This window comes from Anser cygnoides, chromosome W, assembly GCF_040182565.1.
Source record: "Anser cygnoides isolate HZ-2024a breed goose chromosome W, Taihu_goose_T2T_genome, whole genome shotgun sequence".
Taxonomy (NCBI): Eukaryota; Metazoa; Chordata; class Aves; order Anseriformes; family Anatidae; genus Anser; species Anser cygnoides.
The window spans coordinates 4287756-4314983 of NC_089911.1; the positions used below are offsets into that span (position 1 = coordinate 4287756).

Genomic DNA, 27228 nt, shown 5'->3' on the forward strand with positions numbered 1-27228 from the left:
GTCCCTACAGGTCCCTATCGGACCCCCCCCTCCCCACGGGCCCTACAGGTCCCTATCGGACCCCCCCCCTCCCCCCGGGCCCTACAGGTCCCTATCGGACCCCCCGGTCCCTACAGGTCCCTATAGGACCCCCTCCCTCCCCCCCCTCCCCCCGGTCCCTACAGGTCCCTATCGGACCCCCCGGTCCCTACAGGTCCGTACCGGCCCCCCCCCCCCTCCCACACCTCCCTACCAGCCCCCCCCCCCCCCGCCCGGCCCCTCCCGGCCGCTCCCCCCCCGGGGCCGGTCCCGGGGCCGCCGCCGCCCTACAAGAGCCCGGCCCCGGGCGGGGCGCGGCCACTCGGAGCCTCCGCGGGGCCATGGCCGGGCAGCGCCGCTGAGCGCCCAGGTACGGCCGGGGGGGGCAAAATCGGGGGGGGGGGGGGGCAAAAAGGCACGGGGGGGGGGGCAAAAAATCGGGGGGGGGGTAAAAAAGTCACCGGGGGGGGGTAAAAAAGTCGGGGGGGGGGGACGGGGGGAGCGGGGGGGGAGCGGGGGGGGAGCGGGGGTCCCACGCGCGACCGCGGAGGGTGGGGGGGGGCCGGTGCGAGGTGCCGCGGGGGGGTTGGGGGGTTTGGGGGGGGTTGGGGGGGGTTGGGGGGGGGTTGGGGGGGTTGGGGGTTTTTGGGGGGGGGGTTGGGGTTGGGGGGGCCGCGCTTTTTTTTTTTTGGGGGGTTTCGGGGAGTTTGGGGCTGTTTGGGGTTGGTTTTTGTTTTTTTTTTTGGGGGGGGGGGGGGCTGTTTCCTCGCGTGGTTCCGAGCGCCGTGGGGAGGGGGGGGACTTTCTTTCCCCCCCCCCCCCGCTCCCCCCCCCCCGCACCCTCCCTATTCCCCCCCCCACTCCTCGTGTCGCCCCCCCCCTCCGTGTGTCCCCCCCCCCCCCCCCCCCCTCCGTGGCCGTCCCGGCCCGCGCTGCCCACGCGTGTCCCGTGGGGGGGGCCCGGCCCCTCCCGCCCCCCCCCCCTCCGTGGTCACGCGCGGCGCGGGAGCGCGCAGGGCGTGGTCCCCCCCCCCCCCCCCTCCGGTTTCCCCCCCCCCGTGTCCCGTTGGCGCCGCCGCGCCCAGCTCGGGCACGGGGACACCCACGCGTGTCCCCCCCCCCCCCCCCCCCCCCGGGGCTTTTTGGGGGGGGGTCACGGGAGGGGGGGGGGGTCGCGGGGAGGGGGGGGGCACAAGGGGGGGGGACACGCGGGGAGGACGGGACGCGGCGGGGGGGGGCAGCCCTGGGGCGCGGTTGTCTCGCGTGGGCGGTTTCGTTTGCGGGGGGGGGGGTCCCGAGGAGGGGATTCCCCCCCCCCCCCCCATAAGAAACTTCGCCGTGGGGCTGCCCCACGCGTTTCCGTGCCCCCCCCCCCCCCCGCCCTCTGTGGGGCGGGGCCCTCCCCCCCCCCCCCCACTCGCGTCCGTGGGTCCCGCGCCTCCTTCCCCCCCCCCCCCCCCCCGGGTGGGCTCCGTGGGGTGGGGGGGGCTCGGCTCTGCCCCCCGGATCTCCGTGGGTGTCCGTCCCCCCCCCCCCCCCCCCCCCGAGTTTTCCGTGGGGCCGGCCCCACGCGTGCTCGCCGGGGGTCAGGGTGGGGCTGCCCCCCCCCCCCCCCGCCGTGGGTTCTCTGCGGGGCTCTGCCCCCCCCCGGCCGTTCTCCGTGGGGCTGCCCCACGGGGGGGGGGGGGTGTCTGTGGGGCTGCCCCCCCGTGTTCTCCCTATGGGGCTGCCCCCCCCGTCCGTCCGTGGGGCTGCCCCCCAAGTGCTTTCTATGGGGCTGCCCCCCCCCATGTTCTCCCCATGGGGCTGCCCCACACCTCGCTATAGGGCGCCCCCCCCCCCCATGCACCCTATGGGGCTGCCCCCCCCGTGCTCTCGCTATGGGGCTGCAGCCCCCCCCCCATGGGGCTGTGCCCCACATTTATAGGGCTGCCCCCCCCCGATTCTATGGGGCCGCCCCCCCGTGTTCTATAGGGCCGCCCCCCCACCTCTATAGGGCCGCCCCCCCACCTCTATAGGGCCGCCCCCCACCTCTATAGGGCTGCCCCCATATTCTGTGGGTTTCTATGGGGCTGCCCCCCCGTGTTCTATGGGGCTGCCCCCCATATTTTATGGGGCTGCCCCCCCGTGTCGTATAGGGCTGCCCCCCACCTCTATAGGGCTGCCCCCCCGTGTTCTATGGGGCTGCCCCCCCACCTCCCTATGGGGCTGCCCCCCACCTCTATAGGGCCCCCTCCCCATGTTCTCCCCATGGGGCTGCCCCCCACGTTCTATGGGGCTGCCCCCCCCCGCTTTATGGGTCTCCCTTTCACCTCCCTATGGGGCTGCCCCCCATATTCTATGGGGCTGCCCCCCCACCTCCTATAGGGCTGCCCCCGTATTCTGTGGGTTTCTATAGGGCTGCCCCCCACATTTTATGGGGTTGCCCCCCCGTGTTCTATGGGGCTGCCCCCCACCTCCCTATGGGGCTGCCCCACACCTCTATAGGGCTGCCCCCATATTCTGTGGGGTTCTATAGGGCTGCCCCCCCCCCCCCATGAGGCTGCCCCCCACCTCTATAGGGCTGCCCCCCATATTTTATGGGTCTGCCCCCCCGTGTTCTATGGGGCTGCCCCCCCACCTCCCTATGGGGCTGCCCCCCACCTCTATAGGGCTGCCCCCCCACCTCCCTATGGGGCTGCCCCCCACCTCTATAGGGCTGCCCCCCCACCTCCCTATGGGGCTGCCCCCCCACCTCTATAGGGCTGCCCCCCCACCTCCCTATGGGGCTGCCCCCCACCTCTATAGGGCTGCCCCCCACATTCTATGGGGCTGCCCCCCCCCACTTTATGGGTCTCCCTTTCACCTCCCTATGGGGCTGCCCCCCACCTCTATAGGGCTGCCCCCATATTCTGTGGGGTTCTATAGGGCTGCCCCCCCCCCCCATGAGGCTGCCCCCCCCATGGGGCTGCCCCCCCCCTCCCCATGGGGCTGCCCCCCACCTCCGTGGGTTCCCCCCCCCCCCCCCCCAAGCTCCGTGGGCGGCTCCCGGGGGGGGCCCCCCGCTCCCCCCCCCCCCCCCCCCCCCCGGCGCCGCGGTGGCCGCGGGCCCTGGGCCGGTCCCGGCGGAACCGGTCGGGGAGCGGCGGGGTCGGGGCCGGGGCCGGGGCCGGTCCGACCGGTAACGGCCCCCCCGGGGGGCGGGGGCGGGGCGGGGGGGCCCTGCCCTCACCCCCCCCCCTCCCAGCACCCCGGTTCTTGGGGCCCGTGGGTGCTGGGGGGGGGCCCAAGGGTGCTGGGGGGGGGTCCCAAGGGTGCTGGGGGGGGGTCCCAAGGGTGCTGGGGGGGGGCCTTGGGTGCTGGGGGGGGGCCTTGGGTGCTGGGGGGGGGGTCCCGTGGGTGCTGGGGGGGGGGTCCTGTGGGTGCTGGGGGTGCCGTGGGTGCCCCACCTCGTGCCGTGGGTCCCACGGGTGCTGGGGGTGCCGTGGGTCCCGTGGGCGCCCCACCCGGTGCCGTGGGTCCCATGGGTGCCCCACCCGGTGCCGGGAGTCGCGCGGGTGCCCCACCTTGTTCCGTGGGTGCCGTGGGTCCCCCGGGTGCCCCACCCGGTGCCGTGGGTGCCGTGGGTCCTGCAGCCCACCCAGCGCTGCTGTGGGTCCCATGGGTGCCCGACTTGGTGCCGGGAGCCCTGTGGGTGCCCCACCTCGTGCCGTGGGTCCCATGGGTGCCGTGGGTCCACTGGGTGCCCCACCCGGTGCCGTGGGTGCTCTTTGGGGTCCTGTGGGGTGCCGTGGGTGCCCCACCTCGTGCCTTGGGCCCCATGGGTGCTGTGGGTCCACTGGGTGCCCCTCCCCGTGCCGTGGGTGCCGTGGATCCTGCAGCCCACCCAGTATTGCTGTGGGTCCCATGGGTGCCCGACCTGGTGCTGGGAGTCCTGTGGGTGCCCCACCCGGTGCCGTGGGTGCTCTTTGGGGTCCTGTGGGGTGCCGTGGGTGCCCCACCTCATGCCGTGGGTCCCATGGGTGCTGTGGGTCCCGTGGGTGCCCCACCTGGTGGCAGGAGCCCTGTGGGTGCCCCACCTCATGCTGTGGGTCCCATGGGTGCCCCACCCGGTGCCGTGGGTGCTGTTTGGGGTCCTATGGGGTGCCGTGGGCGCCCCACCTCGTGCTGTGGGTGCCGTGGGTCCTCTGGGTGCCCCACCCAGTGCCGTGGGTGCTGTGGGTCCTGCAGCCCACCCGGTGCTGCTGTGGGTGCCGTGGGTGCCCCACCCGGTGCCGTGGGTCCTGTGGGTGCCCCACCTTGTTCCATGGGTCCCATGGGTGCCGTGGGTCCTGCAGCCCACATGTTGCTGCCGTGGGTCCCGTGGGTGACCCCCCGGTGCCGTGGGTCCCATGGGTGCCCCACTCGGTGCTGTGGGTGCTGAGGGTCCCATGGGTGCCCCCCCCCCCCCCCCCCGTGCCGTGGGTGCTGGGGAGGCCGTGGGTGCCCCAGCCCCACCCGGAGCTTCCACGGGTGCCGTGGGCGCCCCACCCGGTCCCATGGGTGCCCCACCCAGTGCCATGGGTCCTGTGGGTCCCGTGGGTGTGCCCCCCCCCCCCCAGCCCCCCCGTCACCCATTGGTGCTGAGGTGACATCACGGGGGGGGGGGGGGGGGGGGACACCCATAGGGTGACACTGGGGGGGGGGGGGGCACACGGTGCCACCCCAATCCCGGCACTGGTGGGAGGGGAGGGGGCACCCAGGGGACACCGGGGGGGGGGGGCACCCAGGGGACACCGTTGGGGGGGGCACCCAGGGGACACCGTGGGGGGGGGGGGACAGGGCTAAAAATAGGGGCGGGGGCAGCACGTGGTGCCCCCGGAATAGCAGCAGCTGCCGCGTGCCCGCCGCCGCCGCCAGGTGCCCCCCCCAGGGCCCCCCCCAGGCCATGGGGATATTGGGGGGGGGGGGGGGGGGGCTGGGGGGGGGGGGATGTTGGGGGGGGGGCGCCTTAATTGGGGAGGGGGCTTGGAGGGTGCTGGGGGGCACCCGTGGGGACGTCAGGGTGGGGGCTCCTCAATTTGGGGAGGGGGCTTTTGGCCGCTGGGGGGGGTGGGGGGGGGGCACCCCCGGGCGCCTCCCGGTTTCGGGGCCAGGAGAAGCCCCTCGGGCCTCGATCCCCGCCGGGGCGGAGGCCGAGGAGGAGGAGGAGGAGGAGGAGGAAGGAGGCCGGAGGCTCCCCGGGGCCACCCTTGCGGAGGACGAGCTCTGAGTCACCCCCGGCTCCGCGCCCAGCCCGCGGGGCCTCGCCCTGACTCACAAACCTGTTGGGCCTCCGCCGCCTCCCTCGGCCTCCGCCGCCTCCCTCGGCCTCCGCCGCCTCCCTCGGCCTCCACCGCCTTCCCTGGCCTCCGCCGCCGGCCGGGACGGACGCAGCCCCGGGGTGGGGGACGCGGTGCTGCCGGCGCCTCCCCGGTCCTCGCTCAGGAGGCGGCCTCCGGGATGGAGGCCGGGGGTTCGGCGGCCTCCGGGATGGAGGCCGGGGGTTCGGCTCCAGGTCGCTCGCGGAGGCTCCGCGGCCCCCGTGGGCCTCGCTGGAAGGGAGGCTCCCACCGGGACCTCTCCCCGTCCCGGGACCTCTCCCCGTCCCCCCCTCCTCGCCCGCTGGGGTTCCTTCGGGGCCTCCGCGGGGAGGCCGTCGCGGTCCCGTCCGTGGGCGGCCTCCACCGCCCGGTGCCGCGCTGAGGTTTGCGGCTGCCGAAAAGGGGAAATTGAAAAAAGAAAAAAAAGAAAAAAAAGAAAGGAAACCCCAAAAACGCCCCCAAAAAACCCAAAGCCTCCCCTCCGGCCCCGTCTTCCCCTTTCAGTGGAGGCAGGCGAGGGGGGCTCGGGTTTTGCGAGGATGTGGCCTCGCCCCGGTACCCGTCACCGTTGTGCTGGGAGGTTTTTGGGGTTATTTTCTTGTTTCTTTTTCTTTTTTTTTTCCCTTTTTTCTCTTATTTTTTTCACTGTGCCTGGAGCTTGCAGGGAACACAGCACGGGCCTCGCCTCTTTTTTTTTTTTGTTGAGGACGGGCCTCTTTTTTTTTCCTTTTTTTGAGGACGACACCGGGTGCGATCCTGCTGAGCGCCCATGGGTGACGTCCCGTGAGGATGGTGCTGAGCTGGGGGTGTCCCGGTGGGCGCCCTGCAGGGGCTGAGGATCGAGCAGAGGTGGAGGCTGCGGGGTCTCCATCCTTGGAGAGCCTCCGAAGCTCCTGGGCAGGGCGCTGGGTGGCCACGGGGGGGCTGGGCACGGGCGGCCCCTTCCCACCCGTGACAGTGCCTTTGGCATCCCGGGGTGGGGATGGCCATGGTGGGGGTGATGGTGATGATGGTCACGGTGGCCGTGGTGGTGGTGATGATGATGATGATGGTGGTGGTGGTGATGATGGTCGTGGTGGTGATGGCGGTGACGATGGTGATGATGGTGGTGATGGTTGTGGTGGTGCTGGTGCTGATGGGGCTAGTGATGGTGATGATGGTGGCCATGGTGGCCATGGGGTGGTGATGATGGCCATGGTGATGATGGCCATGGTGGTGATGGTGATGATGGTGGTGAAGGCGATGGTGATGATGGTGGCCATGGTGGTGATGGTGATGATGGTGGCTGTGGTGGCGGTGCTGATGGTCGTGGTGATGATGGACATGATGATGATGGTGGTGGTGATGATGGTGGTGGTGGTGGTGAGGGTGATGATGGTGGCCGTGGTGGCCATGGCGATGATGATGGCCATGATGACGATGGTGCTGGCGATGGTGATGATGATGATGTTGATGGTGCTGGTGATGATGATGATGACATTGACACTGATGAGACTGGTGCTGATGGTACTGATGGTGATGTTGATCATGATGACGGTGATGATGATGATGATGACATCGGTGATATTGGTGACGATGATACTGATACCGGTGCCGATGGTACCGGTGGTGATGTTAATAACGATGGTGGTGATGATGACGATGATGACGTTAATGACATCGATGACGGTGATATTGATGATACCGGTGCCGATGGTACCGATGGTGATGTTGATAACGATGGTGATGATGATGACGATGACATCGATAACGCTGGTCTTGATGGCGATGATGACGGTGATGATGCTGATGGAGGAGCATCTCGTTGGCAGCGAGGGGCCCTCCACTGGCCCAACCCATGGTGCCCCCGTCCGCTCCCGCGCCGCCATCCCCCCAAAACTTCGCGTCTCGGCCGCCGGCCAGGTGCCGGGGGGGTGACGGGGACCTCTCCTCTTGCTCCACCAGGGACACGAAGGGACCCGAAGGCCGCCGTGAGGCCCGCAAGCGAAGGGTTGAGGGATCCGGCCAGGAGCGGCATCCCGACGAGGTGAGTGGGACACGGGGCGCTTCGGCTCTTCATCCTCGCGGCCTCCTCCTCCTCCTCCTCACCCTCCGCCTCCTCCCAACCCGCAGATGGAGATGGAGGAGGAGACCCGGGAGATCCTCCTGCCCAACTGGCAGGGCAGCGGCTCCCACGGCATCACCATCGACCAGACGGACGACGGCGTCTTCGTCAAGCAAGTGCAGCAGAACTCCCCCGCCGCCAAGATGGGCGTCGTGAAGGAAGGTGCCGTGGCGGGGAAGGGTCTTTTTTTTTGGGGGGGGGGGGGGGAAGACAGGTTTTCTTCAGTCCCTTCGCAAGGTGGGGGTTGAAGGTGAAGGGGACGTTTCTGGGGGGGACGAGGGGGGGTCTCGGCCCCTTCCAACCGTCTCTCGGCCCTTGCAGGGGACCAGATCGTGAGCGCCACGGTCTACTTCGACAACCTGCAGTCCGGCGAGGTGGCGCAGCTGCTCAACAGCATGGGGCACCACACGGTGGGGCTGCGCCTGCAACGCAAGGGGGACCGCTCTCCGGTGCCGGGACAGTCGTGGGGGCACGAGGCGTTCGGGGCCGGAGGCACGGAGGTCGTCTTGGTGAGTGCCACAGCGAGGGCGGGCGGAGGGACGAGGCTGGGAGGACGCGGCGGCGCTGACGAGCGTCTCTCGGTTGGCAGAGCGGGGACGACGAGGAGTACAGGAGGATTTACACGACGAAGATCAAGCCGCGGCTGAGGTCGGAGGAGGCGGTGGAGGCGGAGTGCGGCGGGACGCAGAGCAGGACCATCACGGTCACCAGGAAGGTCACGGCCTACACCGTGGACGTCAGCGGGCGCGACGGGGCCGGGGACATCAACGTGGTGGGCCCGGACTTCAAGGTCCGCATCCCGGGCCAGGAAATCGGCCGCGCCGTGGGACCGGCGGCTCCGTCCCCGACCGCAGACTGGAGCGTGGGCGTCAAAGGGGCATCTCCGGGGGCTTCCTGCTCCGTGGGACCTCCCGGCCACCAGCTGGATGTCCACCTCGGCGAGGCGCTGGTCGGGAAGCCCGGCGTCGGCCTCTCGGGGACGCACCCGAGGACTCAGATGGACTTGAAGCTGCCGGAGAGCCGCGTTCCTGGTGGAGAAACTGGAAAATCTGTTACGGTGGAGGTGCCGGGGCCTAACGCTTCTGGCATGGCTTTCACGGGCCCTAGGGTTGATACAAACGGACAGATGGGCGGCCCGGAGGCAGGTTTTCATGTAAAAGGCCCTGGAATGGGCGGGAAAATGCACGTTTCTGGCATGGACGGCCAATTCCATGGAGGTATCAAAGCACCTGGCCTGGACGTCTCCTTACCCACCGTGGAAGGTCCAGCGGGCGATGCCGGAACGGTGGGGAAAGTCAAGATTCCTGTGTTGAAAATGCCCAAATTCGGGTTCGCTGCTGCGGGGCCCGGCCTCGAGGCTCAAGCAGGTGTCGGCGCGCCCGCGGCCAGCGTAGACGTCGGAGGTGGCCACGTCAAAATGCCGCACGTGGCCCTCCCAAAATTCACCGCGGAAGGTTCCACCGTGGAAGTGGGGAAGGTGGGACCCTGCGAGGTAGATGTCGGCGTTCCTGATGTGGCTGTCAAAGGAGAATGGACAGGCCCGATGTTCAAGAAGGCTGAAACGCCCCAAATCTCTCTGTCGGATGTGAACCTGAACCTGAAAGGCTCCCACGCGAAGGGAGATGTGGGTGTCGCGGTAGAAGGGGACGCCAAAGGACTTGGCTCTGTCACTAAAGGTCTCAAGGTGGACGTGAAGGGACCTGGTGTTGAATTTGGAAGCCCAGAAGGTTACTTGAAAGGGCCCGGAATATCGGTGCCTTCCAAGGTGTCGATGCCAGATGTGGACGTTAACGTGAAGGGACCCAAACTCAAAGGAGAAATGGACGTTTCTGTCCCCAAAATAGGTGGCAACTTGAAAGGACCTCAGTTTGGTGTTGAAGGCCCCAAGCTGGGAATGGACGTGCCCGACATAGATGTCAAAGGCCCCAAAGTGAAGATGCCGGAGGTGCACGTCAAGGCCCCCCAGGTCTCCATGCCCGACATTGACTTGAACCTGAAAGGCCCCAAAGTGAAAGGGGACCTGGATGTTTCCGTCCCAAAACTGGAAGGAGAGCTCAAAGCCCCCGGACTTGACGTCAAAGCCCCCGGAGTTGACATCAAAGCTCCCGGACTTGACATCAAAGCCCCCAAGGTTGACATCGAAGCACCAGATGTGGACATCCACGGCCCAGAAGGTAAACTGAAGATGCCCAAACTGAAAATGCCCAAGTTTGGGGTGCCCGGCCTGAAGGGAGAGGTCCCAGACGTCGACGTGTCGCTTCCAAAGGGCGAGGTGGACATTTCTGCGCCCAAGGTAGATATCAATGTGCCAAGTGTAGACATTGAGGGGCCAGAAGGAAAAGTGAAGGGCCCCAAGGTGAAGATGCCCGAGATGCACTTCAAGACCCCCCAGATCTCCATGCCTGACATCGACTTGAACCTGAAAGGCCCCAAAGTGAAAGGAGATGTGGATGTTTCTGTCCCAAAACTGGAAGGAGAACTCAAAGCCCCCGGACTTGACGTCAAAGCCCCCGGACTTGACATCAAAGCCCCTGGACTTGACATCAAAGCCCCCAAGGTTGACATCGAAGCACCAGATGTGGACATCCACGGCCCAGAAGGTAAACTGAAGATGCCCAAACTGAAAATGCCCAAGTTTGGGGTGCCCGGCCTGAAGGGAGAGGTCCCAGACGTCGACGTGTCGCTTCCAAAGGGTGAGGTGGACATTTCTGCTCCCAAGGTAGATATCAACATGCCGAGCATGGATATTGAGGGGCCAGAAGGAAAAGTGAAGGGCCCCAAGGTGAAGATGCCCGAAATGCACGTCACAGCACCCAAGGTCTCCCTGCCAGATGTGGATCTGAACCTGAAAGGCCCCAAAGTGAAGGGTGACGTGGATGTTTCCATCCCCACGATGGGTGCTGATTTGAAGGGTCCTGAATTACACCTCAAAGGCCCCAAGGTTGACATCGAAGCACCAGACGTGGACATTCACGGCCCAGAAGGTAAACTGAAGATGCCCAAACTGAAAATGCCCAAGTTTGGGGTGCCCGGCCTGAAGGGAGAGGTCCCAGACGTTGACGTGTCGCTTCCAAAGGGCGAGGTGGACATTTCTGCTCCCAAGGTAGATATCGATGTGCCAAGCGTGGACATCAAAGGACCAGAAGGAAAAGTGAAGGGCCCCAAGGTGAAGATGCCCGAAATGCACTTCAAGACCCCCCAGATCTCCATGCCTGACATCGACTTGAACCTGAAAGGCCCCAAAGTGAAAGGAGATGTGGATGTTTCTGTCCCAAAACTGGAAGGAGAGCTCAAAGCCCCTGGACTTGACATCAAAGCCCCCAAGGTTGACATTGAAGCACCAGACGTGGACATCCACGGCCCAGAAGGTAAACTGAAGATGCCCAAACTGAAAATGCCCAAGTTTGGGGTGCCTGGCATGAAGGGAGAGGTCCCAGACGTCGACGTGTCACTTCCAAAGGGCGAGGTGGACATTTCTGCTCCCAAGGTAGATATCAACATGCCGAGCGTGGACATTGAGGGGCCAGAAGGAAAAGGCAAAGGTCTCAAATTTAAAATGCCTGAACTAAATGTTCAGACACCAAAACTCTCTATGCCAGATGTAGATCTCAGCCTGAAGGGCCCCAAACTGAAAGGAGATGTCGATATTTCTGGTCCGAAGGTCTCTGGAGACCTCAGGGGACCCAAAATAGATGTGGAAGGGCCCAAAGTGGATGTTGATATGCCAGAGGTAGAGTTGGAATGTCCGGAAGGGAAAATTAAAGGCCCCAAATTTAAGATGCCTAAGCTGAATATCAAGGGACCTAAAATATCCAGGCCAGATGTAGATCTGAACGTAAAGGGACCTAAAATGAAGGGAGAGGTGGATGTTTCTGCCCCAAAGATAGAGGGTGACTTGAAAGAACATGGCGTTAACATTAAGGGTCCAAGCGTAAATGTCGAGGTCCCAGATGTCAACCTGGAGTGTCCAGAAGCCAAACTAAAAACACCCAAGATGAAATTGCCTCATTTTAACGTGTCCGGCCCAAAGATTGAGGGTGCCGACATCGATGTAAATTTGCCGAAAGGAGACATAGATATTTCAGGGCCAGAGGCAGATATCGAAGTGCCAGACGTGGAGGTCGGGGGGCCGGAAGGAAAATGGAAGGGGCCCAAGTTCAGGATGCCGAAGCTGAACATCAAAACACCTAAAATATCCATGCCGGATGTAGATCTGAACCTAAAGGGACCCAAAGTGAAAGGAGAAATGGATATTGCAGCTCCTAAGATAGAAGGAGATCTGAAAGGGCCAGAAATAGACATTAAAGGACCAAAAGTAGATGTTGAAGTCCCCACTGTTGATGTGGAGGGCCCTGAAGGAAAACTGAAAGGTCCCAAATTCAAGATGCCGGACATGCACATCAAGACAACCAAGATCTCCATGCCTGATGTGGACATTAACCTGAAAGGCCCCAAAATGAAAGGTGACGTTGAAGTCTCGGCTCCGAAGCTGGAAGGTGAGCTGAAGGGCCCCGAGGTGGACATCAAGGGCCCCAAGGTGGACATTGACAAACCAGACATGGATGTTCATGGTCCTGAGGGAAAATTCAAGATGCCCAAGTTCAAAATGCCCAAGTTTGGCATGCCGGGCTTCAAAGCAGAAGGCCCAGACGTGGACGTGAACCTGCCAAAGGGAGAGCTGGATGTTTCTGGCCCAAAGGTGGACATAGAAGGTCCGGAGGTGGACATAGGGGTGCCAGAAGGGAAGCTGAAAGGCCCCAAGTTCAAAATGCCCGAAATGCACATCAAGACAACCAAGATCTCCATGCCTGACGTTGACTTGAACCTGAAAGGCCCCAAAGTGAAGGGAGATGTGGACGTGTCCATGCCTAAGCTGGAGGGTGAGCTGAAAGGCCCCGAGGTGGATATCAAGGGCCCCAGGATGGACATTCAGGCTCCTGATGTGGACGTTCATGGTCCCGAGGGAAAATTCAAGATGCCCAAATTCAAAATGCCCAAGTTTGGCATGCCGGGGCTGAAAGCAGAAGGCCCCGAGGTGGACGTGAACCTGCCAAAAGGAGAACTTGATGTTTCTGGCCCAAAAGTGGACATAGAAGGTCCGGATGTGGACATCGAAGGTCCCGAGGGGAAGCTGAAGGGCCCCAAGTTCAAGATGCCTGAAATGCACATCAAAACACCAAAAATCTCCATGCCCGACATTGACTTGAACCTGAAAGGCCCCAAAGTGAAGGGAGATGTGGATGTTTCTCTTCCCAAGGTGGAAGGGGAGCTGAAGGGCCCAGATGTTGACATTAAAGGCCCTAAACTGGACGTGGACCTTCCTGACGTTGAGCTGGAAGGCCCCGAGGGGAAGCTGAAGGGCCCCAAGTTCAAGATGCCCGAAATGCACATCAAGGCGCCCAAGTTCTCCATGCCTGACGTTGACTTCAATCTGAAGGGCCCCAAAGTGAAGGGAGATGTGGACGTGTCTCTTCCCAAGGTGGAAGGTGAGCTGAAAGGCCCCGAGGTGGACATCAAGGGCCCCAAGGTGGACATTGATGTACCAGATGTGGACGTTCATGGTCCTGAGGGAAAATTCAAGATGCCCAAGTTCAAAATGCCCAAGTTCGGCATGCCGGGCTTCAAAGCAGAAGGCCCAGAGGTAGATGTGAACCTGCCAAAAGGAGAATTTGATGTTTCTGGCCCAAAGGTGGACATAGAAGGTCCGGAGGTGGACATCGAAGGTCCCGAGGGGAAGCTGAAGGGCCCCAAGTTCAAGATGCCTGAAATGCACATCAAAACACCAAAAATCTCCATGCCCGACATTGACTTGAACCTGAAAGGCCCCAAAGTGAAGGGAGATGTAGACGTGTCTCTCCCCAAGGTGGAGGGTGACCTGAAGGGCCCAGATGTTGACATTAAAGGCCCTAAACTGGACGTGGACCTTCCTGACGTTGAGCTGGAAGGCCCCGAAGGGAAGCTGAAGGGCCCCAAGTTCAAGATGCCCGAAATGCACATCAAGGCGCCCAAGTTCTCCATGCCTGACGTTGACTTCAATCTGAAGGGCCCCAAAGTGAAGGGTGATGTGGACGTGTCTCTTCCCAAGGTGGAGGGTGACCTGAAGGGCCCTGAAATCGATATCAAAGGTCCCAAGGTCGATGTGGACCTTCCGGATGTTGAGCTGGAAGGCCCCGAGGGGAAGCTGAAGGGCCCCAAGTTCAAGATGCCCGAAATGCACATCAAGGCGCCCAAGTTCTCCATGCCTGACGTTGACTTCAATCTGAAGGGCCCCAAAGTGAAGGGAGATGTGGATGTGTCTCTTCCCAAGGTGGAAGGTGAGCTGAAAGGCCCCGAGGTGGACATCAAGGGCCCCAAGGTGGACATTGATGTACCAGATGTGGACGTTCATGGTCCTGAGGGAAAATTCAAGATGCCCAAGTTCAAAATGCCCAAGTTCGGCATGCCGGGCTTCAAAGCAGAAGGCCCCGAGGTGGACGTGAACCTGCCAAAAGGAGAGCTGGATGTTTCTGGCCCAAAGGTGGACATTGAAGCTCCTGATGTAGATATTGAAGTCCCAGAAGGGAAGCTGAAGGGCCCCAAGTTCAAGATGCCTGAAATGCACATCAAAACACCAAAAATCTCCATGCCTGACATCGATCTGAACCTGAAAGGCCCCAAAGTAAAGGGAGATGTGGACGTGTCTCTTCCGAAGGTGGAGGGTGACCTGAAGGGCCCTGAAATCGATATCAAAGGTCCCAAGGTCGATGTGGACCTTCCTGACATTGAACTGGAAGGCCCCGAAGGGAAGCTGAAGGGCCCCAAGTTCAAGATGCCCGAAATGCACATCAAGGCGCCCAAGTTCTCCATGCCTGACGTTGACTTCAATCTGAAGGGCCCCAAAGTGAAGGGCGATGTGGACGTGTCTCTTCCCAAGGTGGAAGGTGAGCTGAAAGGCCCCGAGGTGGACATCAAGGGCCCCAAGGTGGACATTGACGTACCAGACGTGGACGTTCATGGTCCTGAGGGAAAATTCAAGATGCCCAAGTTCAAAATGCCCAAGTTTGGCATGCCGGGGCTGAAAGCAGAAGGCCCCGAGGTGGACGTGAACCTGCCTAAAGGAGATATTGATGTTTCCGTCCCGAAGATGGATATTGAGGCACCAAGTGTAGACATTGAAGGTCCTGAAGGGAAAATTAAGGGTCCCAAATTTAAGATGCCTGAAATGCATTTCAACGTTCCTAAGATCTCCATGCCCGACATCGATTTGAACCTGAAAGGCCCCAAAGTGAAGGGGGGTGCTGATGTTTCTGTCCCGAAATTGGAGGGAGACTTGAAAGGACCCGACTTGAATATTAAAGGTCCGAAGTTGGATGTTGATGTTCCTGATGTTGACATTGAAGGTCCCGAGGGCAAATGGAAAGGACCCAAGATGAAAATGCCCGATATGCATATTAAGGCACCTAAATTTTCTATGCCTGATGTGGACCTCAACTTGAAAGGACCCAAAATGAAAGGAGAATTGGATGTTTCTGTACCGAAAATAGAGGGTGAATTGAAGGGGGCCGATCTGGAACTTAAAGGGCCCAAAGTGGACATAGAGGCTCCAGATATAGAACTAGAATGTCCAGAAGGAAAGCTGAAGGGTCCCAAATTTAAGATGCCTGAAATGCATTTCAAAGCCCCCAAGATCTCCATGCCGGACTTTGATCTGAACCTGAAAGGCCCCAAAGTGAAGGGAGACGTTGACGTGTCTCTTCCCAAGGTGGAGGGAGACTTGAAAGGCCCAGAAGTTGACATCAAAGGCCCTAAACTGGATGTGGACCTTCCTGATGTTGACCTAGAGTGTCCAGAAGCAAAAGTGAAGGGTCCCAAGTTCAAGATGCCTGAAATGCACTTCAAGACACCGAAAATCTCCATGCCCGACATCGATTTGAACCTGAAAGGCCCTAAAGTGAAGGGAGATGTGGACGTGTCTCTTCCCAAGGTGGAGGGTGACCTGAAGGGCCCTGAGATAGATATCAAAGGTCCTAAACTGGACATTGAAGCTCCTGATGTAGATGTTGAAGTCCCAGAAGGGAAGCTGAAAGGCCCCAAATTTAAGATGCCAGACATGCATTTCAAAGCCCCCAAGATCTCCATGCCGGACTTTGATCTGAACCTGAAAGGCCCCAAAGTGAAGGGGGATGTGGATGTTTCTATTCCCAAGATTGAGGGGGACATAAAAGGCCCGGAAGTTGACATCAAAGGTCCCAAGGTCAATGTGGACCTTCCTGACGTTGACCTAGAGTGTCCAGAAGCAAAGGTGAAGGGTCCCAAGTTCAAGATGCCAGAAATGCACTTCAAGACGCCCAAAATCTCCATGCCCGACATCGATTTGAACCTGAAAGGCCCCAAAGTGAAGGGGGATGTAGATGTTTCTGCTCCCAAACTAGAGGGTGACTTGAAAGGCCCTGAGATAGATATCAAAGGTCCTAAACTGGACATTGAAGCTCCCGATGTAGATATTGAGGTCCCAGAGGGGAAGCTGAAAGGCCCCAAATTTAAGATGCCAGACATGCATTTCAAAGCCCCCAAGATCTCCATGCCGGACTTTGATCTGAACCTGAAAGGCCCCAAAGTGAAGGGAGATGTGGATGTTTCCGTTCCCAAGTTAGAAGGTGACCTGAAAGGACCAGAGGTTAATGTAAAAGGTCCCAAAGTGGACATAGAGGCTCCAGATATTGAACTAGAATGTCCAGAAGGAAAGCTGAAGGGTCCCAAATTTAAGATGCCTGACATGCATTTCAAAGCCCCCAAGATCTCCATGCCGGACTTTGATCTGAACCTGAAAGGCCCCAAAGTGAAGGGAGACGTTGACATGTCTCTTCCCAAGGTGGAGGGAGACTTGAAAGGCCCAGAAATTGACATCAAAGGCCCTAAACTGGATGTGGACCTTCCTGATGTTGACCTAGAGTGTCCAGAAGCAAAGGTGAAGGGTCCCAAGTTCAAGATGCCCGAAATGCATTTCAAGACACCGAAAATCTCCATGCCGGACTTTGATCTGAACCTGAAAGGCCCCAAAGTGAAGGGAGACGTTGACGTGTCTCTTCCCAAGGTGGAGGGAGACTTGAAAGGCCCAGAAGTTGACATCAAAGGCCCTAAACTGGATGTGGACCTTCCTGATGTTGACCTAGAGTGTCCAGAAGCAAAGGTGAAGGGTCCCAAGTTCAAGATGCCTGAAATGCACTTCAAGACACCGAAAATCTCCATGCCCGACATCGATTTGAACCTGAAAGGCCCTAAAGTGAAGGGAGATGTGGACGTGTCTCTTCCCAAGGTGGAGGGTGACCTGAAGGGCCCTGAGATAGATATCAAAGGTCCTAAACTGGACATTGAAGCTCCTGATGTAGATGTTGAAGTCCCAGAAGGGAAGCTGAAGGGCCCCAAGTTCAAGATGCCCGACATGCATTTCAAAGCCCCCAAGATCTCCATGCCGGACTTTGATCTGAACCTGAAAGGCCCCAAAGTGAAGGGAGATGTGGATGTGTCTCTTCCCAAGGTGGAAGGTGACCTGAAGGGCCCTGAAATCGATATCAAAGGTCCCAAGGTCGATGTGGACCTTCCTGACGTTGAGCTGGAAGGCCCCGAAGGGAAGCTGAAGGGCCCCAAGTTCAAGATGCCCGAAATGCACATCAAGGCGCCCAAGTTCTCCATGCCTGACGTTGACTTCAATCTGAAGGGCCCCAAAGTGAAGGGAGATGTGGATGTGTCTCTTCCCAAGGTGGAAGGTGAGCTGAAAGGCCCCGAGGTGGACATCAAGGGCCCCAAGGTGGACATTGATGTACCAGATGTGGACGTTCATGGTCCTGAGGGAAAATTCAAGATGCCCAAGTTCAAAATGCCCAAGTTCGGCATGCCGGGCTTCAAAGCAGAAGGCCCAGACGTGGATGTGAACCTTCCAAAGGGAGAGCTGGATGTTTCTGGCCCAAAGGTGGACATAGAAGGTCCGGAGGTGGACATTGAAGGTCCCGAGGGGAAGCTGAAGGGCCCCAAGTTCAAGATGCCTGAAATGCACATCAAGACGCCCAAAATCTCCATGCCCGACATCGATCTGAACCTGAAGGGCCCCAAAGTGAAGGGAGATGTGGACGTGTCTCTCCCCAAGGTGGAGGGTGACCTGAAGGGCCCTCATGTTGACATTAAAGGCCCTAAACTGGACGTGGACCTTCCTGACGTTGAGCTGGAAGGCCCCGAAGGGAAGCTGAAGGGCCCCAAGTTCAAGATGCCCGAAATGCACATCAAGGCGCCCAAGTTCTCCATGCCTGACGTTGACTTCAATCTGAAGGGCCCCAAAGTGAAGGGCGATGTGGACGTGTCTCTTCCCAAGGTGGAAGGTGAGCTGAAAGGCCCCGAGGTGGACATCAAGGGCCCCAAGGTGGACATTGACGTACCAGACGTGGATCTTCATGGTCCTGAGGGAAAATTCAAGATGCCCAAGTTCAAAATGCCCAAATTCGGCATGCCGGGCTTCAAAGCAGAAGGCCCAGACGTGGATGTGAACCTTCCAAAGGGAGAGCTGGATGTTTCTGGCCCAAAGGTGGACATAGAAGGTCCGGATGTGGACATTGAAGGTCCCGAGGGGAAGCTGAAGGGCCCCAAGTTCAAGATGCCTGAAATGCACATCAAGACGCCCAAAATCTCCATGCCCGACATTGACTTGAACCTGAAGGGCCCCAAGGTGAAGGGAGATGTGGACGTGTCTCTTCCCAAGGTGGAAGGAGAGCTGAAGGGCCCAGATGTTGACATTAAAGGCCCTAAACTGGACGTGGACCTTCCTGACGTTGAGCTGGAAGGCCCCGAAGGGAAGCTGAAGGGCCCCAAGTTCAAGATGCCCGAAATGCACATCAAGGCGCCCAAGTTCTCCATGCCTGACGTTGACTTCAATCTGAAGGGCCCCAAAGTGAAGGGAGATGTGGATGTGTCTCTTCCCAAGGTGGAAGGTGAGCTGAAAGGCCCCGAGGTGGACATCAAGGGCCCCAAGGTGGACATTGACGTACCAGATGTGGACCTTCATGGTCCAGAAGGTAAAATAAAAATGCCCAAGTTCAAAATGCCCAAGTTTGGGGTGCCCGGCTTCAAAGCAGAAGGCCCAGAGGTCGATGTGAACCTCCCTGATGCTGATGTTTCCATTTCTGGTCCAAAGGTTGACGTTAGTGTTCCCGATGTGGATATAGAAGGACCGGAAGGAAAAATAAAGGGCCCTAAATTTAAGAAACCTGACATGCAATTCGGTGTCCCTAAAATCTCCATGCCAGACATTGACCTTAATTTGAAAGGCCCCAAAGTGAAGGCTGATGTTGACCCTTCTGTTCCCAAAATTGAGGCTGAGCTGAAAGGTCCTAAGCTGGACATCAAAGGGCCAGAATTTGAGGCTGAGGCACCAAAGCTTGATATAGAAGGAAAGGCCAAAAAATCCAGGTTTAAGCTGCCTAAATTCGGCTTTTCTGGGCCTAAAGTGCAAAGCCCTGAGGTGGATGTAAAGCTTAAAAAACCAGACGTTGAAATATCTGGTCCTAAAGTTGACGTTCAAGCTCCCGATGTTGATGTGCAGGCAAAATCAAAAGGCTCGAAGTTTAAAATGCCTTTCCTGAGTATTTCCTCACCTAAAGTTTCGATGCCAGATGTGGAGCTAAATCTGAAAGGGCACAAACTGAAAGGAGAGCTAGATCTTACCAGCCCCAAGTTGGAAGGGGACCTGAAAGGCCCCGAGGTGGACATCAAGGGCCCCAAAGTCAACATCGAGGCGCCCGATGTGGACATTCACGGTCCTGAAGGTAAACTCAAAATGCCCAAATTCAAAATGCCCAAATTTGGAGTGTCCGGGGTTAAGGCTGAGGGGCCAGAAGTGGACGTTAGCATTCCCAAGGGAGACCTCGATGTTTCGGGTCCCAAGGTGGACATTGAAGGTCCAGAGCTGGACATTGAAGGGCCGGAGGGGAAGCTGAAGGGCCCCCATTTCAAGATGCCCGAAATGCACATCAAGACCCCTAAAATCTCCATGCCCGACATCGATCTGAACCTAAAAGGCCCCAAAGTGAAGGGAGATGTGGACGTGTCCCTTCCACAGGGAGATCTGAAGGGACCTGAGTTACATTTGAAAGGTCCAAAACTGGACGTGGAGGTTCCTGATGTTGACATTGAAGGTCCCAAAGGAAAGGTGAAAGGCCCCAAATTTAAAATGCCGGAAATGAACATCAAGGCTCCCAATATTTCCATGCCGGACTTTGATTTGAATTTGAAAGGTCCCAAGACGAAGGGAGGCGTGGATGTCGATCTTTCAATGCCAAAACTGGAAGGGGACTTGAGTGGGCCAGAAGTTGATATCAAAGGGCCAAAGGTTGACATCAATGCACCCGAGCTAGAGGTAGAAGGGCCAGATGGAAAATGGAAAGGTCCCAAGTTTAAAATGCCAGAGATGCACATCAAGGCTCCCAAAATTTCCATGCCTGATACGAGCCTGAACCTCAAAGGTCCCAAGCTGAAAGGAGACATAGATGTTTCTGCTCCAAAGCTAGAAGGAGATTTTAAGGCTCCCGATATCAATGTTGAAGGTCCCAAAGTGGACATTGACATGCCAGACGTGGACATTCATGGCCCGGAGGGTAAACTCAAGATGCCCAAGTTCAAAATGCCCAAGTTCGGCATGCCGGGCTTCAAAGCAGAAGGCCCCGAGGTGGACGTGAACCTGCCAAAAGGAGAATTTGATGTGTCTGGCCCAAAGGTGGACATAGAAGGTCCGGAGGTGGACATTGAAGGTCCCGAAGGGAAGCTGAAAGGCCCCAAGTTCAAGATGCCCGAAATGCACATCAAGGCACCCAAAATCTCCATGCCTGACATTGATCTGAACCTGAAAGGCCCCAAAGTGAAGGGAGATGTGGATGTTTCTCTTCCCAAGGTGGAAGGCGATTTGAAAGGAGTTGAGCTGGAAATGAAAGGACCCAAAATAGATGTAGATGTTCCTGATGTGGATATTGAAGGACCAGAAGGAAAGTGGAAAGGCCCCAAACTGAAGATGCCAGAGATGCACTTTAAGGCACCTAAAATTTCTGTGCCGGACTTTGATCTGAACCTGAAAGGCCCAAAAGTGAAGGGGGATGTGGACGTGTCTGTGCCGTCTGTGGAAGGTGACTTGAAAGGGCCGAAAGTTGATATTAAAGGTCCTGAGCTGGATGTTGACGCCCCAGATGTCCATATTGAGGGTCCGGAAGGGAAGCTGAAAGGCCCCAAGTTCAAGATGCCCGACATGCATTTCAAAGCCCCCAAGATCTCCATGCCGGACTTTGATCTGAATCTGAAAGGCCCCAAAGTGAAGGGGGATGTGGATGTTTCTGTTCCCAAGATTGAGGGGGACTTGAAGGGCCCTGAAATTGACATCAAAGGTCCCAAGGTTGATGTGGACCTTCCTGACGTTGAGCTGGAAGGCCCTGAAGGGAAGCTGAAGGGCCCCAAGTTCAAGATGCCCGAAATGCACATCAAGGCGCCCAAGATCTCCATGCCAGACTTTGATCTGAACCTGAAGGGCCCCAAAGTGAAGGGAGATGTGGATGTGTCTCTCCCCAAGGTTGAGGGTGACCTGAAGGGCCCTGAAATCGATATCAAAGGTCCCAAGGTCGATGTGGACCTTCCTGATGTTGAGCTGGAAGGCCCTGAAGGGAAGCTGAAGGGCCCCAAGTTCAAGATGCCCGAAATGCACATCAAGGCACCCAAGATCTCCATGCCCGACATCGACCTGAACCTGAAGGGCCCCAAATTGAAGGGAGATGTGGACGTGTCTCTTCCCAAGGTGGAAGGTGACCTGAAGGGCCCTGAAATCGATATCAAAGGTCCCAAGGTCGACGTGGACCTTCCTGATGTTGAGCTGGAAGGTCCCGAGGGGAAGCTGAAGGGCCCCAAGTTCAAGATGCCTGAAATGCACATCAAGGCGCCCAAGTTCTCCATGCCTGACGTTGACTTCAATCTGAAGGGCCCCAAAGTGAAGGGAGATGTGGACGTGTCTCTTCCCAAGGTGGAAGGTGAGCTGAAAGGCCCCGAGGTGGACATCAAGGGCCCCAAGGTGGACATTGACGTACCAGACGTGGACGTTCATGGTCCTGAAGGAAAATTCAAGATGCCCAAGTTCAAAATGCCCAAGTTCAGCATGCCGGGCTTCAAAGCAGAAGGCCCCGAGGTGGACGTGAACCTGCCAAAAGGAGAACTTGATGTTTCTGGCCCAAAAGTGGACATAGAAGGTCCAGAGGTGGATATCGAAGGTCCTGAGGGGAAGCTGAAGGGCCCCAAGTTCAAGATGCCTGAAATGCACATCAAGACACCCAAAATCTCCATGCCCGACATCGATCTGAACCTGAAGGGCCCCAAAGTGAAGGGAGATGTGGACGTGTCTCTCCCCAAGGTGGAGGGTGACCTGAAGGGCCCTCATGTTGACATTAAAGGCCCTAAACTGGACGTGGACCTTCCTGACGTTGAGCTGGAAGGCCCCGAAGGGAAGCTGAAGGGCCCCAAGTTCAAGATGCCCGAAATGCACATCAAGGCGCCCAAGTTCTCCATGCCTGACGTTGACTTCAATCTGAAGGGCCCCAAAGTGAAGGGCGATGTGGATGTGTCTCTTCCCAAGGTGGAAGGTGAGCTGAAAGGCCCCGAGGTGGACATCAAGGGCCCCAAGGTGGACATTGACGTACCAGACGTGGACGTTCATGGCCCTGAGGGAAAATTCAAGATGCCCAAGTTCAAAATGCCCAAGTTCGGCATGCCGGGCTTCAAAGCAGAAGGCCCAGAGGTAGATGTGAACCTGCCAAAGGGAGAGCTGGATGTTTCTGGCCCAAAGGTGGACATTGATGTTCCAGAGGTGGACATTGAAGGTCCCGAGGGGAAGCTGAAGGGCCCCAAGTTCAAGATGCCTGAAATGCATATTAAAGCACCCAAGATCTCCATGCCTGATGTTGACTTCAATCTGAAGGGCCCCAAGCTGAAGGGAGACGTGGAGGTTTCTGCACCTGATCTGGAAGGTCCTAAAGTTGAGATTGAAGCCCCTGACATCGACATCAAAGGCCCTGAGGGAAAGCTGAAGGGCCCCAAGTTCAAGATGCCAGAGATGCACTTGAAGGCTCCTAAAATCTCCGCCCCAGACTTTGATCTGAACCTGAAAGGCCCCAAAGTCAAAGGTGACTTGGACGTTTCGGCGCCAGGAGTGGAATGTGAGCTGAAAGGTCCCGAGGTCAGTGTGGGCACTCCGAAATTGGACATTGGGGCCCCCGATGTTGACATTGACAGCCCAGAGGGTAAATTCAAGCTGCCTAAGTTCAAAATGCCCAAGTTTTCCATGCCTGGCTTTAAAGGGGAGGGGGTAGATGTGGATGTAAACCTCCCGAAGGGAGACGTGGACATTTCAGGCCCCAGCATAGAGGTGGAGGGTCCTGATCTCAGTGTGGATGGGAAGCTCAAAGGTCCCAAATTTGCAATGCCCGAAATGCATATTAAGGCTCCTAAGGTCTCCCTGCCCGATGTTGACTTAAACATCAAGGGGCCTCAGCTGAAAGGGGACGTAGATGTTTCTGGCCCCAAGTTTGAAGGTGATTTGAAAGCCCCCCAGATTGATGTGAAAGCCCCCAAAATAGACCTCGATGCTCCCAGTGTGTCCATCGAAGGGCCGGAAGGGAAACTCAAAGGCCCCAAGTTCAAGATGCCCGAAATGCACATCAAGGCGCCCAAGTTCTCCATGCCCGACGTTGACTTCAATCTGAAGGGCCCCAAAGTGAAGGGAGACGTGGACGTGTCAGCACCCAAGTTGGAAGGGGACTTGCAATGTCCGGACATTGACATCAAAGGCCCCAAGTTGGACTTCCAGGCACCCGACGTGAACATCGAAGGGCCAGACGGAAAACTGAAAGGGCCCAAGATGAAGATGCCAGAAATGCACATCAAGACACCCCAGATCTCCATGCCGGAAATAGACCTGAACCTAAAGGGGCTGAAGCTGAAGGGCGATGCTGACATCCAGGGCCCGAAGCTGGAGGGAGGTTTGAAGGGTCCTGAAGTTGACATCAAGGGCCCCAAAGTCGATATTGAGTGCCCAGATGTTGACATTGATGGTCCGGAGGGAAAACTGAAGTTGCCTAAGATGAAGCTGCCCAAATTCGGCCTCAAAGGAGAAGGTCCTGACGTGGACGTGAACCTGCCCAAGGCAGAGGTTGACCTTTCGGGCCCCAAGGTAGACATCAGCGTCCCGGATGTGAGTATCGAAGGTCCAGAAGGCAAACTGAAAGGTCCTAAAGTGAAGATGCCAGAAATGCACATGAACGTGCCTAAAATCTCAATGCCCGAGATAGATTTGAATTTGAAAGGCCACAAAACAAAGGGAGGCTTCGACCTTTCGGCCCCGAAGATAGAAGGTAACCTGAAGGGTCCCGACGTTGACATCAAAGGGCCCGAATTTGGGATCAGAAGCCCTGACATCGATGCTGAGGGTCCCGACCTGAACATCGAAGGTCCGGAGGCAAATGTCAAACTTCACAAGTTTAAGAAGCCAAAGTTTGGGTTTGGGATGAAGAGCCCCAAGGCAGATGTCAAGGTCCCAGGGGCAGAGGTGGATTTCCCGGAGGCTGAGCTGAACGTGGAGTCGCCCGACGTCAGCATCTCTGGAAAGGGCAAGAAGAGCAAGTTCAAGATGCCGAAACTTCACATGAGTGGCCCAAAAGTCAAAGGCAAGAAAGGCGGCTTTGAGGTGAACGTGCCTGGTGGAGAGCTGGATGCGAGCTTGAAGTCTCCCGACCTGGACGTGAGCGTGGCTGGTCCCGACGTGACGATAAAAGGGGACGCTGCGGTGAAGTCCCCCAAAGGGAAGAAGCCCATGTTTGGGAAGATCTCCTTCCCAGACGTAGAGTTTGATCTGAAATCGCACAGGTTCAGAGGGGATGCTTCCATTACGGTCCCAGAAGTCGAAGGGAAACTCAAAGCGCCTGAGCTGGAAGTCTCTGTGCCGACGGTCAAAGGCGACGTCAAAGGCCCAGGTCTCAGTGTGGATGTGGAAGCTCCCGACGTGAACCTGAAGACACCAAAATTCAAACTTCCTGGCGGGGACTTGAAAATGGAGGGCGACCTGAAGGGAGCCACCGTTGATGTTGCCGTTCCCTCCATCTCGGTGCCAGACCTCGACCTCAACGTGAAAGGACCAAAAGGCAAAGTGGAAGTTGGCATCCCCACGACGGAACTGGAAGGTCCCGAGGGAAAGCTGAAGATGGGGAAAATGGGTCTCGGTGTGGACGTCCCCGATGCAAGCTTGGGTATCTCGGCCGGAGGCATGGAAGGAAGCGTGAGCCTCCCGGGTGTTGATGCAAAGCTGAAAGGCCCTCATGTCTCCGGACCCGATTTTGATGGAAACCTGAAAGGACCAAAAATAAAGGGCGACCTGGGTGTCGAAGGGCCGAACGTCAGCCTGGGCACACCGGATGTCAACGTTGGAGGCTTTGGAGGAAAACTTAAGATGCCCAAACTCAAATCCTCGGCCCTGGAGGGCCCCGACTTGGGCGTGAAGGGAGGCATCGAATGCTCCGTCCCGCAGCTGGAGGCAGATGTGAAAGCCCCGGGTGCAAATCTCCACCTTGGCGCCCCCGACATCGGTATCAGAGGACCCTCGGTGGACGTTTCCGCCCCGGATCTCAACGTGAACCTGAAGGGACCGGCGCTGAAAGGAGGCCTCGACGTTTCCGCTGGCGTTAAGTCCCCCGTCGCCTCGGTGGAGGCGGCAGAGGTTGGCTTTGAAGGCCTGGGCGGCACCATCAAGCTCCCTTCCCTCAAACTCCCCCAGTTCGGTATTTCTGGCCCTGGCGTCAATGGAGCGGACGCGGGCATCAGCGTCGAAGGACCGCAGGTTCGAGGAGGGCTGAAGGGCTCAGGGGCCGGATCGGAAGGAGCGGAGCTGGAATTGAAAGGGCCTAAACTTCAGCTGCAGTCCCCCGGCATTTCCTTGCCCGACGTCGACCTGAAGCTGAAAGGACCAAACGTCAAGGAGCCCGGCGCCAGCCTCCACCTCGAGGGTCCGTCCCTGGATGTGTCTGCGCCCAAATTAAACATCAAGGGGCCGAAGATCAAAGGCGGCGCCACCGTTGCTGGAGAGGCCAGCACGGCCGGTGGCGGTCTCCACCTCGCCGGCCCCAAGGTTTCGGTCGGTGTCCCGCAGGGTAGCGTGGAGGGCAGCCTGGGGAAAGTGTCCTTCCCCAAGCTGCGCATGCCCAAATTCGTCTTTTCTGAGCCCGAGGTGAAGGGCAGGGAGGTGGGGGTGGACGTGGAGTTCCCCGGGGCCGACGTCAGCCTCCAGGAGCCGGAGGCGGAGGACGGCAAGGCGAAGAAGTCCAAGATCAAGATGCCCAAGTTCAACTTCTCCAAGGCCAAGGGGAAGAGTGGTGGAGGTGCGGGGTCCCCGGAGCTGCCGGGCCACGGGGGTGACCTGAAGAGCTCCAAGGCCAGCTTGGGCTCCGTGGAGGGGGAGCTGGACGAGGGGACGGCGGCCAAGGGCAAATTCTCCCTCTTCAAGAGCCGCAAGGCGCGCCACCGCTCCTCGTCCTTCAGCGACGACCGCTCGGCCCACTCGACCCCCACGGGGACCCTGGAGACGGAGGGCGCCGCCAAGGGCAAAGCCCCCAAGATGAAATTCGGGACGTTCGGTGGCATGGGGTCCAAGACGAAAGGCTCCTACGAGGTGACGGGGAGCGACGAGGAGGCCGCCAAGCCTTCGCGCCTCTCCTCCTCCTCCAGCACCGACAGCACCACCAAGATCGGCGTCCGCATGCCCTCGGTGGAGCTGACGGTGGCCAAGAGGAAGGAGTAGCGCGGCTGTACATAGGCGCCCGTGTACATACGTCGCCCGCCCGGGGCTGTACATACATTTTGTAGCTTGAGACGCCTCCGACCCCAGCAATAAGGCCGGGCGGCGGGTGGAGGCCGCCCGACGCTGCGCGCTTCACCTTCACTATTTGATAGTTTGAGCTATTTTGATAAAAAAATACCTATTTCCCTCCCCATTTTTCTCATTCTCTTCAGCGTTTCGGTTCACGGAAACGTGTTTTTTTTTTTTTTTTTTTTGGCGGGGGGGTTCGGTTTTTATTTTTTTTCCGATTCTTTTCGGGCTCGTCAGCGGGGAGGAAGGGAAAAAAACAACGAGGAAAACAAGGCGGCCAAGCTCCGAGGCGATGGAAAAAAAAGAAAATAATCCCGTGGTTGGGTTGCGCAAAGGGCTCCGGCATCGGATAACAGGGACTGGCCGCGGCGTTCCGGCAGGGAAATGCCTCGCGCAGCGGCCTCCAGGGGCGAATTTTTGTGTCAAATCCCAATTTCCGTGGAATCGCGCTTTCTGGCGGGTTCGACTATTTTTTTTTTATTTTTTTTTCTGTGGAATTCCTGGTTTTTGACAAGCGGAGGTCGAGTTACAACAGAGGAAAAAAGGATTAAAAAAAAAAAAAAAAAGGACAAAAAAGCAAAAAGTTAAAAAAAAATAAAAATAAAAACAACGCCCTTTCAGCACTTTATTGGGAAATTAACGGAGAATGTAAAATGCAAATAAAAAGTTTATTAACCGTGGCCTCGTCGCTTCTGTTTGCCCTTGCGTGGGGGTCTGCGGGGGAAAGCTGCCAGCCGGGCTCGGGACGGCGACAAAACCCCAACCCCAGAGGGTGCCGGCCTTAAGCGGCGAGCGCAGGAGCCCCAAAAACCCCAGAAATTAAAGAAAAATCATCTTCTCCCCCCCCTCCCCCCCCCCCGCTTCCTGGACTGGTTCCT

At 58.5% G+C, this 27228-nt stretch overlaps 2 protein-coding genes across 3 annotated transcripts in view; one reads left to right on the forward strand and one right to left on the reverse strand.

Moving 5' to 3' along the window:
• LOC136788764 (guanine nucleotide-binding protein G(I)/G(S)/G(O) subunit gamma-3) overlaps positions 1 to 27228 on the reverse strand; it is a 147485-nt gene that overhangs the window by 52902 nt on the left and 67355 nt on the right. The window lies entirely within an intron of this gene.
• Positions 254 to 27030, forward strand: LOC106049947 (neuroblast differentiation-associated protein AHNAK). 2 transcript variants are annotated; one of them, XM_066987560.1, is made up of 6 exons: positions 254 to 388; positions 7284 to 7365; positions 7452 to 7605; positions 7765 to 7952; positions 8033 to 14356; positions 16961 to 27030. In XM_066987560.1, exons 3-6 carry the CDS (start codon positions 7452 to 7454, stop codon positions 26279 to 26281), a joined length of 15987 nt encoding a protein of 5328 aa, XP_066843661.1. In that variant the 5' UTR covers positions 254 to 388; positions 7284 to 7365; the 3' UTR covers positions 26282 to 27030. The 2 variants fall into 2 exon arrangements, with proteins under 2 accessions (XP_066843661.1, XP_066843660.1); XM_066987559.1 differs by having other exon boundaries at positions 8033 to 27030.

What these genes read in the sequence shown, in the direction of transcription:
- LOC106049947 (XM_066987559.1), top strand. Translation starts at nt 7,452, where the DNA reads ATGGAGATGGAGGAGGAGACCCGGGAGATCCTCCTGCCCAACTGGCAG. An exon ending in GATGGGCGTCGTGAAGGAAG is followed by an intron (nt 7,606 to 7,764) that starts GTGCCGTGGCGG and finishes CGGCCCTTGCAG; the next exon opens with GGGACCAGATCGTGAGCGCC. An exon ending in GAGGCACGGAGGTCGTCTTG is followed by an intron (nt 7,953 to 8,032) that starts GTGAGTGCCACA and finishes CTCGGTTGGCAG; the next exon opens with AGCGGGGACGACGAGGAGTA.